Below are 11,372 nucleotides of genomic sequence, written 5' to 3' on the forward strand. Positions count from 1 at the left end.
GCAGTCGGTTGGGTATTAAATTAAACGCATGTATGTATTTTTTTAAATGAAATATTATTTTTAAATGAACTACAAAAATGTCCCCATTGTATTGGGTGGGAATTTTACAGTGTTTAAACTGAAAGAAGTGCAATAGATGAACCAAAAAGAAAATTAATTAATAGGCAATACAATAAAATTTTGATAAATTGGTCAATAGGCACCCTAGACATGGTAACAATACAAATAAAAAGTTTTATAAGAAACCGATGTTCAACAAATTAATTAATTATCTTGGAATACGCCGCATATTTCAACACTTTCATACGGCACTTGAGCTAATTTCAGTCTTCATTACATACTTTTGTCCTTTGGTGAACATCGGTTGTGATTGGGGTACAACATACGGTGCGTTTCACCTCAAAATTGTCCGTAAAGAAAAGTTCCCTCTTAATTGAATAATAAATTGAGTGAAACGGGAACTAATCTTTGGGAATAATTTATTATGAATGCACGGTATAACAGTCAACCTAACATGGCACAATCAAAACAATAACATTCAACCAACATAGTTAAAGTTCACTCTTACTTATTTTCTTCATTTATGTTTCTACCTGAATTTGCTACATTTATCTTCAGAATGGTCATGATGTTACTGAAGCCCCATAAAATTTAACGGCGGATAAATAAAATATAACAATTTAACATGTTTAAGATATCAAGATTAGTTTTTCTTTCAGTACCACTGTTACTCTTAATAAATGAAACAAATACTAATCTTTTCACAAGTCTCATGATCAAAATAAAAATGTGGGTGAGAATATAGTTAATTTGTGCATAATAATTACTGTAAAAATAACTCTCAAAATTTAGATTCATGCGTTTTGTTTTGTATAAAAATGGGAATGTCCCAGGAATAATAAAAATAATTTAGGCCCCTTAGAAACACTTAAGAGCTATTTGTTGTAAAAAAATCCAATACTATACATACAACTTACATACAAAATAACAATCATACAACTTACATTCTAAAAAAATTCATACAGCCTTTGAATACGTCATAAGAAATGTTCAAAATAATTGCAACAAGTCTCTAACAATAATTAGAGATGAGACTAGTCCAAGAAACAATTAAAAAAAAATAAGCAAAGTAATACTGAGTACGCAACTAAATAATTTTAATTGATTCAAAGAAACACGACTTAATGTGATATAAATAAAATTGTTCAATTGCGTTTGCATTACTTTGACGAATTGCATAATTATTTTAACATTGCTTATGATAAAATATCACACATTCAGGAATTGATAATTACAATTGTAGAATTATAATTACATTACATTGAGAAGGTTTCGTATTTCATTTATAAAATCTAATGGAATCGAACAATGTTTTTATTTTTGGCAACTTATCGAAACCTTCCCAAATCACAGATTGTTTTAATTGTAAAGTTAACCCACCCTCAGTTCAAACTATTCATACAACCTCCCACGCAAGGCACAGACAGGCCTTACAAAAATCTCTCATAAAAATACCATTCACAATTATTTTTTTGTTTTATTTGAAATTTTCCTGAGTACAAAATTCACTGAATTGGAAACTTTCATTACAGGTATAGAAACTAAAGCATGTTAAGTACGTTTCAGTGGAGAAGCTCGTGTATACCCTGATGTAGTTCAAAAATATGTTGAATTGAATTCAATACCTAAGAACAATAAACAAGACGGAGAAGCACATAAAACAATAGGTGAAAACCTGAATCACAATCGAAATGAAAATCCTTCGGAGTAATATTAATACAAATATTAAATTTTGACATTAACTAGATGGTCTTCATTTAGTTGGGTACCTGCCCAAGTGTATTTTGCTCCAAATACCAGATAATATGTATAGATATCCCTGCTTTAATAAGATCGTTGAACAATTTAGATACATGCTTTAGTCTCATTGAAAGGAATTAAATACACTCCATCAAAATTACTCGCGATCGACGGAATAACGTTTGACTGGAGCCGGTATTTAAAAAAATACTTACAAAAATAATTACCTATTATTAAAATCGATATGTGAAGAGAAAATGCTTTATTACAAGTACATTATTAATTAATTAAAATGAAGACCAAGTAAAAAAAAATGCGTCAAGTGAGATGACACCACGAAATCCACTTCACTCTTTCTTCAGTCTTGAGCAATCGCTATACGACAAATTATAAATCAAGGCGAGAGAAAAACTGTAACAAGCGTACACAGCTAAGGTTTACACTCACAGCAGTATGCAGAGTTCATGTACTCACACATTCGGCACCCCATTTAACCGAAAAAGTATTTGGGGGACACGATACCATGTCAACTATAGTAGTTATTTTTTTTAAAAAATTTACCGGACTTTAGTGGCCGCCACACTCACGAATAAACGTTGTAAGGCGAGAAAATTACATTTGAAATAATACCTAAGATGCACGAAAAGAGAAACAATTACTTGGCGGTGTGGCGCCGGAAACGAATGGGTTTAGTTGAGAATCCACGTGGCTAGCGACAATTAAATAACTAAAATGACTATGAATTTTGATTATTTTAAGTATATGGATTCCACATTGATGCCGTTGACCACAACTTTCCTATGTATTTTGCATCTGATATGCCGCAAGCAGGTGAAGTAAATCTGAAAAAAAAACATTTGGTTTAATGCCAATAATATTATTATTAATACGTCAGCAAATAAAAAAATAAATAAAATCCCTCCCTAAAACAAACACAAATAACCCCAATAATTAATTATAGCGACTTTCTTTTAAATACTGTTAATACTTCAATCAAAATAACTTAAAGGTAAAAAGAAAGGGACTATAAATTTCCATCATTAAAATCAAATAAAGTGATCTCCAACTTTTATTGATACAAAAACCATCTTGAAACAAATACATTTTTATATCAGTGGCGTGATCAATGGGATTTACCTAAAGTAAGCATTCTTTTATGTCCATTTTCGATTACTAGTGGACCACACTTTCGCTTAAATGAGCATTTCCGTTGAGACCGACAGAGAAATCTAGGGCGCCCCTATAAAAACGATTAAATTGTGGAAGTTAATAGTAGTTGGACATGTACTTAGTTTCCAATCCATCTGGTAAATGTTCTTGATAACCACGATAAAACATTCACAACTAGAGAAAAGAAGGTTTTTGTATCAATGACACCTAAAATGTGATGAGTAAGCCCCAGTTTTAGCTCTTAGTTGTGACAATGATTTATCATTGTTATGATGGATTTTCATGCCATGAATGGTCCCATAAAAATGATGAATTACACGTGTCAGTGTGTAATAATTGAATTGGATCTTGATGAAGATTACATACATGTTATGAAAACAATACATGATGGATAAGATTCTGTTGTTGATATTTTTGTATAAATACATATAACGAATTAATTTTGTGATAAAATATGATTCAAATTAATCTAGTTTAAACCTATTGTGGAGTTTTATATGCAAATTATTTAACCTGTTTTCCTTTGTAAAAATTCTCTTAGAATTCAAAACACTCATAAACTTACTTCTTCACAGGAAGAAGAATTTGTTAAACCTGTCTTTCAAACCAGTAATTAAATAATGAAAATGTAAAAAATGAAAGAACACCAATATTTTCAAATTCTAAGCAAAAATTTTACGTTTAAATAAGTTTATTTAGAAGTGACACCTTGTTTTGTGTAAGTTAGTGTTGCTGTTCAAATAGTGACAATAATAATTACAGTGGTCATTTAAACTTTTATTTTCAACGTTTAAAACTATACTCTAGTAAGTTGTTCAATGTCATACATTAAATTTCTTGTAAAAACGATAAATTATATAATATCAGGTATATATGTAGAATTAGTTTATAAATTATTGTATAAAAAACCGTTTATTCCGATTAAAACAGCGGTTAGACCTTACCAGCTGGCAGCCGCGGCCGTGGTCGACGATTTCAGTTTCCTTAGTTCTTTGGTAGCCCAAGTGGCCACGGTCTTGGTCCGACTGGTGCGACTCCTCCTGCCCTGCGCCAACATCTCGTTGATTGGCTCGACGTCCAGGACCGGTACCATTGGGGCGCCGAAAGCGGTGCACAAATCGCCTATGATGCCCGACGCCACGGCCACGGTGCCGTCCGAGTGTTCCACGTCCTGAGCCACCACCATTATGAACTGCACGATGTACGGTATCTGCGGTTCCAGCAGGTGCACGTCCGGATTTGGGGTCGGGCCGTCACCTTTCAAACCCTACAAGCAAAGAAACAATATAATAACTAAATAAAGGTATCATTTTTATTTGTCCTTACCTGAATTATTCCAGTGTAGGCATCCAGAACGCCTTCCCTCAAGTCATTCAGATAGTCGACCATGTCGTAATCATTACGGTCGACTTCAGCCTGCGAAGCCTGATGTAAAGTCGTCAGCACGACCTGCAAGTACTTCTTGAAGTCGGCGCCGATGCTGAGTCCGATGTCACCGAACACGGACAAAATTTGCGGCTTGACGCTGCGATGGACCGTCTGGTCGCCGAGGTTTTCCAGCAACACTTGCATGATTTCGTCGCAGTAGGGCAGCGCTTTGTGCTTGAGGGAACGGAAGATGTCGCCGGTGAGGCCGACGGCCGTGCAGCACACCTGGTACTCCTGGTGGTTCTTCAGGCCGATGAACAGGAACGGCTTGAACGCCTCCATGTATTTGAGGAAGTTCTCGCCGAGGACCTCCACGAGGGTGGACACTGCCATCAGAGCGTCTTCTTGGACACCTATGAAAGATTTTCCTCAAAATTAAACTTTTCAGTAAAACGTTGTTATTTGCGACATCTAGTGTTTCCTAATCATTTACATTTAAAGATCAACAGCCACTTGAACTTTAGTTTTTAAATAAAATAAAGATAATTTTCTGATAAAGCTGTACTAAAATATAATTGGTATTTATTTTCAATGCAATATTTAATCTAATTTTATGATAAAATTCCCAAAATTTTCTCTTACCTCCACTTTTGCAAGAGTTGGAGCTGAACATGGTCAACATGGCGGTCATAATGGCATCAGATATCCTGGGGGCGTCCTCAGGTGTGACTTTTCTTAGTACGGACTGCAGTGTGCCGCACAACAGCGATTGCAAATCGTTGAACTGGGACCGATCGTAGTGGCTGCTGATATGTGTGTCCATTAGCAGAACCTGCTGCAATCTCTCCAATATAACCATGGTGGTCTTCTGGACCGTCAGGTAGCAATCTTTGGGTGAATTCTTCACCATCTCCATGAGCGCCTCGTAGGCGGCCGGCCGCAGGTTGGCGTGGGCTCCGTCCGGACGGTCGGTGGTCTCCAGCAGTCGTTGCACGATAAAATCGAAATATTGGGATAATATGTAAGTATCTGGAGTGCCGGTCTCCTCGTTGGCGTCGGCGTGGTCGTAGGCGGCCTCGGCCAGTCCAGAGAAAGCCCAACAAACGTTCGCAGCCACCCTCGGCTCAGCCTTAAGCCCGGTGACCAAGCTTTCCAATAATGGTTTGAGATAGGTCTCGTTGATGGCGGCCTCTGGAATGATTTCGCATATCCTGCCGAACGTCCAGGCCGCTGTGTCCCTGACAATCACGCTCGAGTCGTACATGAGCTCAATGAGTGTGGTCATCGCCTGTTCCACAAGTGGTTTTAAGGTGGTATTGTCCAACCCGCCCAAAATTGAGCCGAAGGCCATGAGGGACGCATCCCTGAACCTCCAGTTATCGGACTTGATGTTCTCCTTGATGAACGGCAGGACGTACGGCACGATTTCGTCTTCGCAGCAGGTGGCCAAAAGCATCAGGCATACGCCCGCAGCTTTGCTGGGGTTCCAGTCATCCTCGTCGTCCAATTCTTCTTGTTTCGTGAGCTTTTGCAACAGGATGGGGACGATGAACTGCAACGCCCCCTTGGCGTAATGTCTGGAGACTCTCGAGGGCGGTCGCCCGGCTTCGGTCGCTTCCGTGTCTTCTATTGCCAGATCGACTTCTTCATCGCTTACGTTCGACCAGAACTCGATGCCTTGCAAGGCGACTGCGTCGTTCTCGGACTTCATGGCTTCCAGAGTAATTGGGAATAGTGCCTGTGCCATGTAGGGTTCCATATACTGGTAGTACAGGGACATAATCTTGACAAGACATTGCAGGGCGGCAACCTTGATCTGAGATTCGGGCGACTGAGTAGCTTCGCACACGACTTCCATGATGAAGTTCCTTTCGGTCGGTTGGTCGAAGTTAGCTTTCGTGAACTCCAAGGAGTTGAGGAGTGCCTGGGTGGCGGCCAATCGGACGTGGTTGCTCTGCTCCGTCACCCGCATGCCGTGTATGATTGCGGTCAGAATATCGTTGGACTGGGTAACCAACACTTCTGAGTCGATTTCTTGGCAAATATAACCGATAGCTTCCAAGGTGGCCTCTTTTTGCATTTCCGTCGAGTTCGCCTGGCACACGTTGTTCACCAATGTTTGGATGAGGTCCGGCCATTGTTTTTGTGGCAGCTCCGCCACCGCTATGTATGCCACGCACTGTGCGGCGGAGGAAGGTCGATTCGTTTCCGTTCCCAAGGCTCCCACCACCTTTAAAGAATCCAAAGTTGTTAGAAAGGCTAATTTAGGGAAACGTCCGTTTTATTTTCTATTAAAAAGTAAAACAATGATGATAAAATTTGAAATTAATGACTTAAAGGTTCCTTGTATCCAGAGTTAACATTTAGAGTACTTTTAATAATGAAAAATAAAATATTTTTCCAGAAACTAAACTTTTGATAATTAATCTATGTGGTCTTACATTATCTTAATTTATTTTGTATTGCAAAACAATCTAAATAATGCACTTTATAAAATATTAATCTATACTGATATACATTTAAGTATGTACTTACATTTCTCTTGATGTAGGTTCGAATGTCATCAGGAAAACCAAGCCACCTCTGTTGGTAGGCTGCTTTGTTGTCAGCATCCTTCGATGTAAGCTGGTTTTTGAGCTGCAGACCAGCAGCCATTCGGGCCACAGGACTGTTGCCCCCATGCCTCAGAATGTCCGAGAGTGTTTTGATGAAGCCCAATAAGTTTGTAGCTGCCGCTTGTTCAAGGAATTGCGACGCTTGTTCCAGTTCATTTTTGTCTGTAAAAGTTTTGAGGAAAAATACGTTAAGTTTTGAATGCAAAATATAGGATATTGACCTTAAATTGGCTGAAGGTTATGAAGGTGTATTTGGGCGGAAAATTCAGGAGATTGGAAATTACGTGCTAATTAACCGAGTGATTTGTTAATAGGGGAGAATATTGGTTATAAATAGGCGGATGCACAAATGGCAGGTACAATGGCAACCTGACAATAATATGATTTTCACTCACCTGGTGATACCGTCTTTTCTAGGATTTGAATGAGGTGTAATGTTTCTTGATGCATTGTGTGCTATTTATTTTTGCTCACTACTAAACTAAAATTGCCTGTTGTATTAGTATTTCTTAAAATCAGCCGGCTAACACCACATGTATGATGATTCAACTGGCAGAACTGGCACGATGGCTGTCTCCTACGCTCCGAATCCACCACAATAATCGTTAACCACGGATATTCGACACTAGGCAGTAAATGCACATAAGTTACGTCGAAAACACAACAATTTTTTCAATGATAGTTATGTGAAATACCAAAATTGTCATACAACTATAATTTATTGTTGTCAGCTACGGGAAACAGTTGCACTACTTTTCGATGCGCATTCCCATTGACGCACGACCGTTTTAGAAATACGCGCCAAATAGATTTCCTGTAGCCTGTAGCCTACGTTATCCCGTGCGCAAGTTTGGTGACTTCCGCATAGGTGGCGCCTTTTGAAATAAAATTGGTTTAATATTTATTATTGTATTTGGAATTAATTATTTAAATATTGCCCCTAAAACAAAATAAAAACCTAAGACATATTTACATATAAAAAGGTAATTGGAATTCTGGCTTTTTAAATTAACAATTTTTGTTACTCATAAAGGTGGCGCTGTCGGTACTAATTAAGTTCTTCTTTACCGATTAAATATTGTTTAAAGTTTAATTTAGTTTTAGTTTGCAACATGAACTGTGCAGTTTATATAATATATAGTTTATATTTACATTTTATATTAATTTATTGAATATTGATTTGGCAGGATTATATTCAAAAAAGGTTTTCTTTCTCTAAACTACTTTATAAATTTACTTTTAAGAGATGGCAACACTGATGTTAAATTAACAAACAGACGCACTTGCAAATTAATAAAATCTTTGATTATAAATGTATTTTAATATTAAATGCTATAGAAATTAATTAAAAAACACTTTTTATGTTAAAAGTAATGTGTAACACATGGAAATACATGGAAAAAGGAGACACGTAGAACAGTTTCCAGTTTCAAAGGTTAGTAAACTCAAATTAAAAATATTTATTATTTGGGTAAAAATAAATTTATATACAATATCTAAAAATTATATATTTAAACTTTCGTTTAACATTTATACATAATATTTAATTTTGGTAGAGCTTGATTTATGAAAACGGTTCAAATATACACACAAAATTTGTATTTTTCGTCCGATTTAGACAAACTTTTATTTGAATTGTAAAGTATGAAAATATGTAGTTTAGTCACGTCTTTTGGTTCAAAAACAAAACCTACAGGGTAAGTTTTTAGATATGAAAATTGAAGAAATCATATTAGTAATTTTTTATAGAATATTTAACTATATTACTAAATTAAGCAGCCCCCTGAAATGGGTATAAACGAAATTTCATAAAAAATGCATACTCATAATTCTGGTGAAAGGTTAAAAATCATATTTTTCATGAATTTATTTTTTTTATTGTCCTCACATGTATATTAATGTTTTTATAAATTAAATATACTTTTTGTACTTTGATTATTGCATTTTTTTTCATTGAGGCCTTAATTATCTTTCCCACATAATTGTCTCCTCTGCAAGTCTTTACACATTTACAATTAACAAGCCTATAAGTTTTAAATATTAAATATGTCATTTGGAACAAAATGCAGTTTATCTTGCCCACTCCGTAGCCTATCTAATCTCCATACCGTGCACAGGTCAGGTATAAATAATTTCCTTTCTCTAATTATGGTGCGAGATGCCGGCCAAAATAAATTACCTTATCTGCAAGTATAAACAATATTTAATATTCAATCAGCAGAGTATATCATGTACACAATATTATTATATTTAGTATCGATACTCCCACAATATTACCAGACATTTCTTTGGTTTTATCAGTGTTTGAATAGAAGTAATTAACTGTGGATACATTGCCATAAATATACAGCATCATGCTGTGCATATTGCTTTTTGTAACGTATGAGCAAAGAAGCAGTCATTTTTACGTATTTCCAGAATCTCAAAGTTTAATACTAGCGTCTCGTACAATGTAATTTTTGTAGTTGTTTATCATGGTTGATAAATGGGGTATGTAAGTTACTGTACCTTAATTCAACTGTCCTTTTGTCATGATACAATAAACCAATTTATCTCCATCGGCATTCAAAAATGCGAATAAGTGAGAATGGGGATGTAAATAAGACGTTGTTTTAAGCAAAAATACAGCGACAGATACGAGATTTATACCGTGTAAGACGTAAAATATTGCTCACGGTTCTAGAGTTCCCTGATTCCAATAGAATTCGCGACCAACTACGTTATTTAATATATCCAGTTATTTGTTGTGTTTACTTGAATAATGGCATTTAATATTGCCAGTGCCGTCGGAAAGCTAACCGATAATCCAGCAGATGACAAGAATGATGTTTACGAATTCTCATCAACAATTTGCTGTGCTCAAAATCCGAACAATGTCCCACGCTACATAAATAGTTCATCATTTATAGAAGCTTGGAGGCAATCAGACATTTGATTCGTTTTATTGCTCCCCATTTAATTTCTTTACGACTTCCTTCATTGTTCCTTTAAAATAACTTTCTGATCTCAATAAATTTGCCGGTGAGACCGTCCGATAAAAAAATTGACGCATTTAGAACGTGTAGAATAGTGTCTCGTCTAGGACTACGAAAATAGACACCGTGCTTATTTTAAAGAAATCGGAAAAATAGAAATTCCCGTCGTAACTCAATCTCTCTTGTATTGTTGATTGTTCGCCAGTCACCGCACCAGTGCCGTAGATTCAATTTGATTCGGTGTTTTGGTTGCTTCTTCTCTGATTTACTCATATTTCAATTTTTTTCTGACTTCTAGAGGGTTTTATATTTTTGTATTTGGTCCTAAAAATTGATTCAAACTCTTTAAGGGGTCAGGATCATATCATTTCCTCCATATTTGTGGTCAAATTATTGAATTATGAATATTTGTGGTGAAATTGTCTGAGAAGTGGTTACAATATAACAGAAGATGACTTTTGTTGGTCAATTATAAGAGGTAAAGCTGCTGGAAAGCTTGAGAAAATTTTTTTATTTTATTCTGAATTTTAATATTCTCTTGGTCTGCAGGAAAGAACTGTAAGTATAAAATTTGGTCTACAGAATAATCTTTTTTAAGTGAAAAAACGTTTTATGGATAATAAAACTGAAAGATTTGAGAAAAAAATGACTGTCATACGGGTTCTAACTTTTATATTGTCTTAGACAGCAAGAGGGAATTGTAAGTATAAAATTTGAGCTACTGAACAACTTTTTGTAAATGAAAAAAACGTTTTATGGATAATAAAACCCTTATAAAAATACTAAATAATGTATGTTTTGGAATTTCAATAATATGAAGGAAAAACAATGGAATTTAAATCACCTACACCAAGATAAAAGTGAGTTAGTAAATTAAAAGAGGTGAAGTTGCTGGAAGATCTCTTCCAAACTTATTAAATCTTAAAAGGAGAATGAATATTCTCAAATATTCTGAGACCTGAACTGTCCTCTGATTACCCCCAATCAAAATTTTTATTAATTACACACACAGCCTTGTAATTTTCACGTTGTTAATACAAAAATAATTAGATGCAGTCTGGTTTCGCCAATCGAAAAACACCGAAAGCGTAGGACTGACCGATTTAAGCTGATGACTACCACAAAAACAATTACCATGTATTAGAGCCATTAAGTTGTTAAGAAATCACCTCTTTTGCACGGCTTATGAAATTAACAAGCACATAAAACGATCGTTTGTTTTCGAGAGTTCAACCAGATAAAACGATGATTTCCCAATGTTATTCGCTATAATAATGTTTGGATGGAAAGTACCATTAAATTGATAGTCTTAACCGTGGGCGAGTTTCACTGACGACCGTTTAAAATTTCACACACATTTTCGGATTAATATTGTTTCAGAGTTTATCAAGGTGCCAATAAAACACTGTTGTGTGGCATGCGAAGTAAAATTGTGAGCATTTCC

At 35.7% G+C, this 11,372-nt stretch overlaps 1 protein-coding gene across 2 annotated transcripts; it reads right to left on the reverse strand.

Annotated features, from left to right (window-relative positions):
* Positions 1 to 35: 35 nt before the first annotated feature.
* On the reverse strand, positions 36 to 7,697 carry LOC109602063 (importin subunit beta-1). Of its 2 annotated transcripts, XM_020018384.2 has the most exons (7): positions 7,349 to 7,696; positions 6,874 to 7,115; positions 4,981 to 6,568; positions 4,297 to 4,751; positions 3,915 to 4,237; positions 2,938 to 3,040; positions 36 to 2,642 (listed from the first exon to the last, which is right to left on the reverse strand). In XM_020018384.2, the coding sequence occupies exons 1-6, from the start codon at positions 7,401 to 7,403 to the stop codon at positions 2,974 to 2,976; spliced, it is 2,730 nt and encodes a 909-aa protein (XP_019873943.1). In that variant the 5' UTR covers positions 7,404 to 7,696; the 3' UTR covers positions 36 to 2,642; positions 2,938 to 2,973. The 2 variants fall into 2 exon arrangements, with proteins under 2 accessions (XP_019873943.1, XP_019873944.1); XM_020018385.2 differs by lacking the exon at positions 2,938 to 3,040 and having other exon boundaries at positions 7,349 to 7,697.
* Between the last annotated feature and the right edge of the window lie 3,675 nt (positions 7,698 to 11,372).

This window comes from Aethina tumida, chromosome 4 (genome assembly GCF_024364675.1).
Source record: "Aethina tumida isolate Nest 87 chromosome 4, icAetTumi1.1, whole genome shotgun sequence".
Lineage (NCBI taxonomy): Eukaryota > Metazoa > Arthropoda > Insecta > Coleoptera > Nitidulidae > Aethina > Aethina tumida.

Coding starts and splice junctions, on each gene's coding strand:
- LOC109602063 (XM_020018384.2), bottom strand. CDS start 7,403: ATGCATCAAGAAACATTACACCTCATTCAAATCCTAGAAAAGACGGTA. Junction 6,569..6,873: donor GAACCTACATCAAGAGAAAT/GTAAGTACATAC, acceptor GATTCTTTAAAG/GTGGTGGGAGCCTTGGGAAC. Junction 3,041..3,914: donor ACGGCCGCGGCTGCCAGCTG/GTAAGGTCTAAC, acceptor TCGTTTTTATAG/GGGCGCCCTAGATTTCTCTG.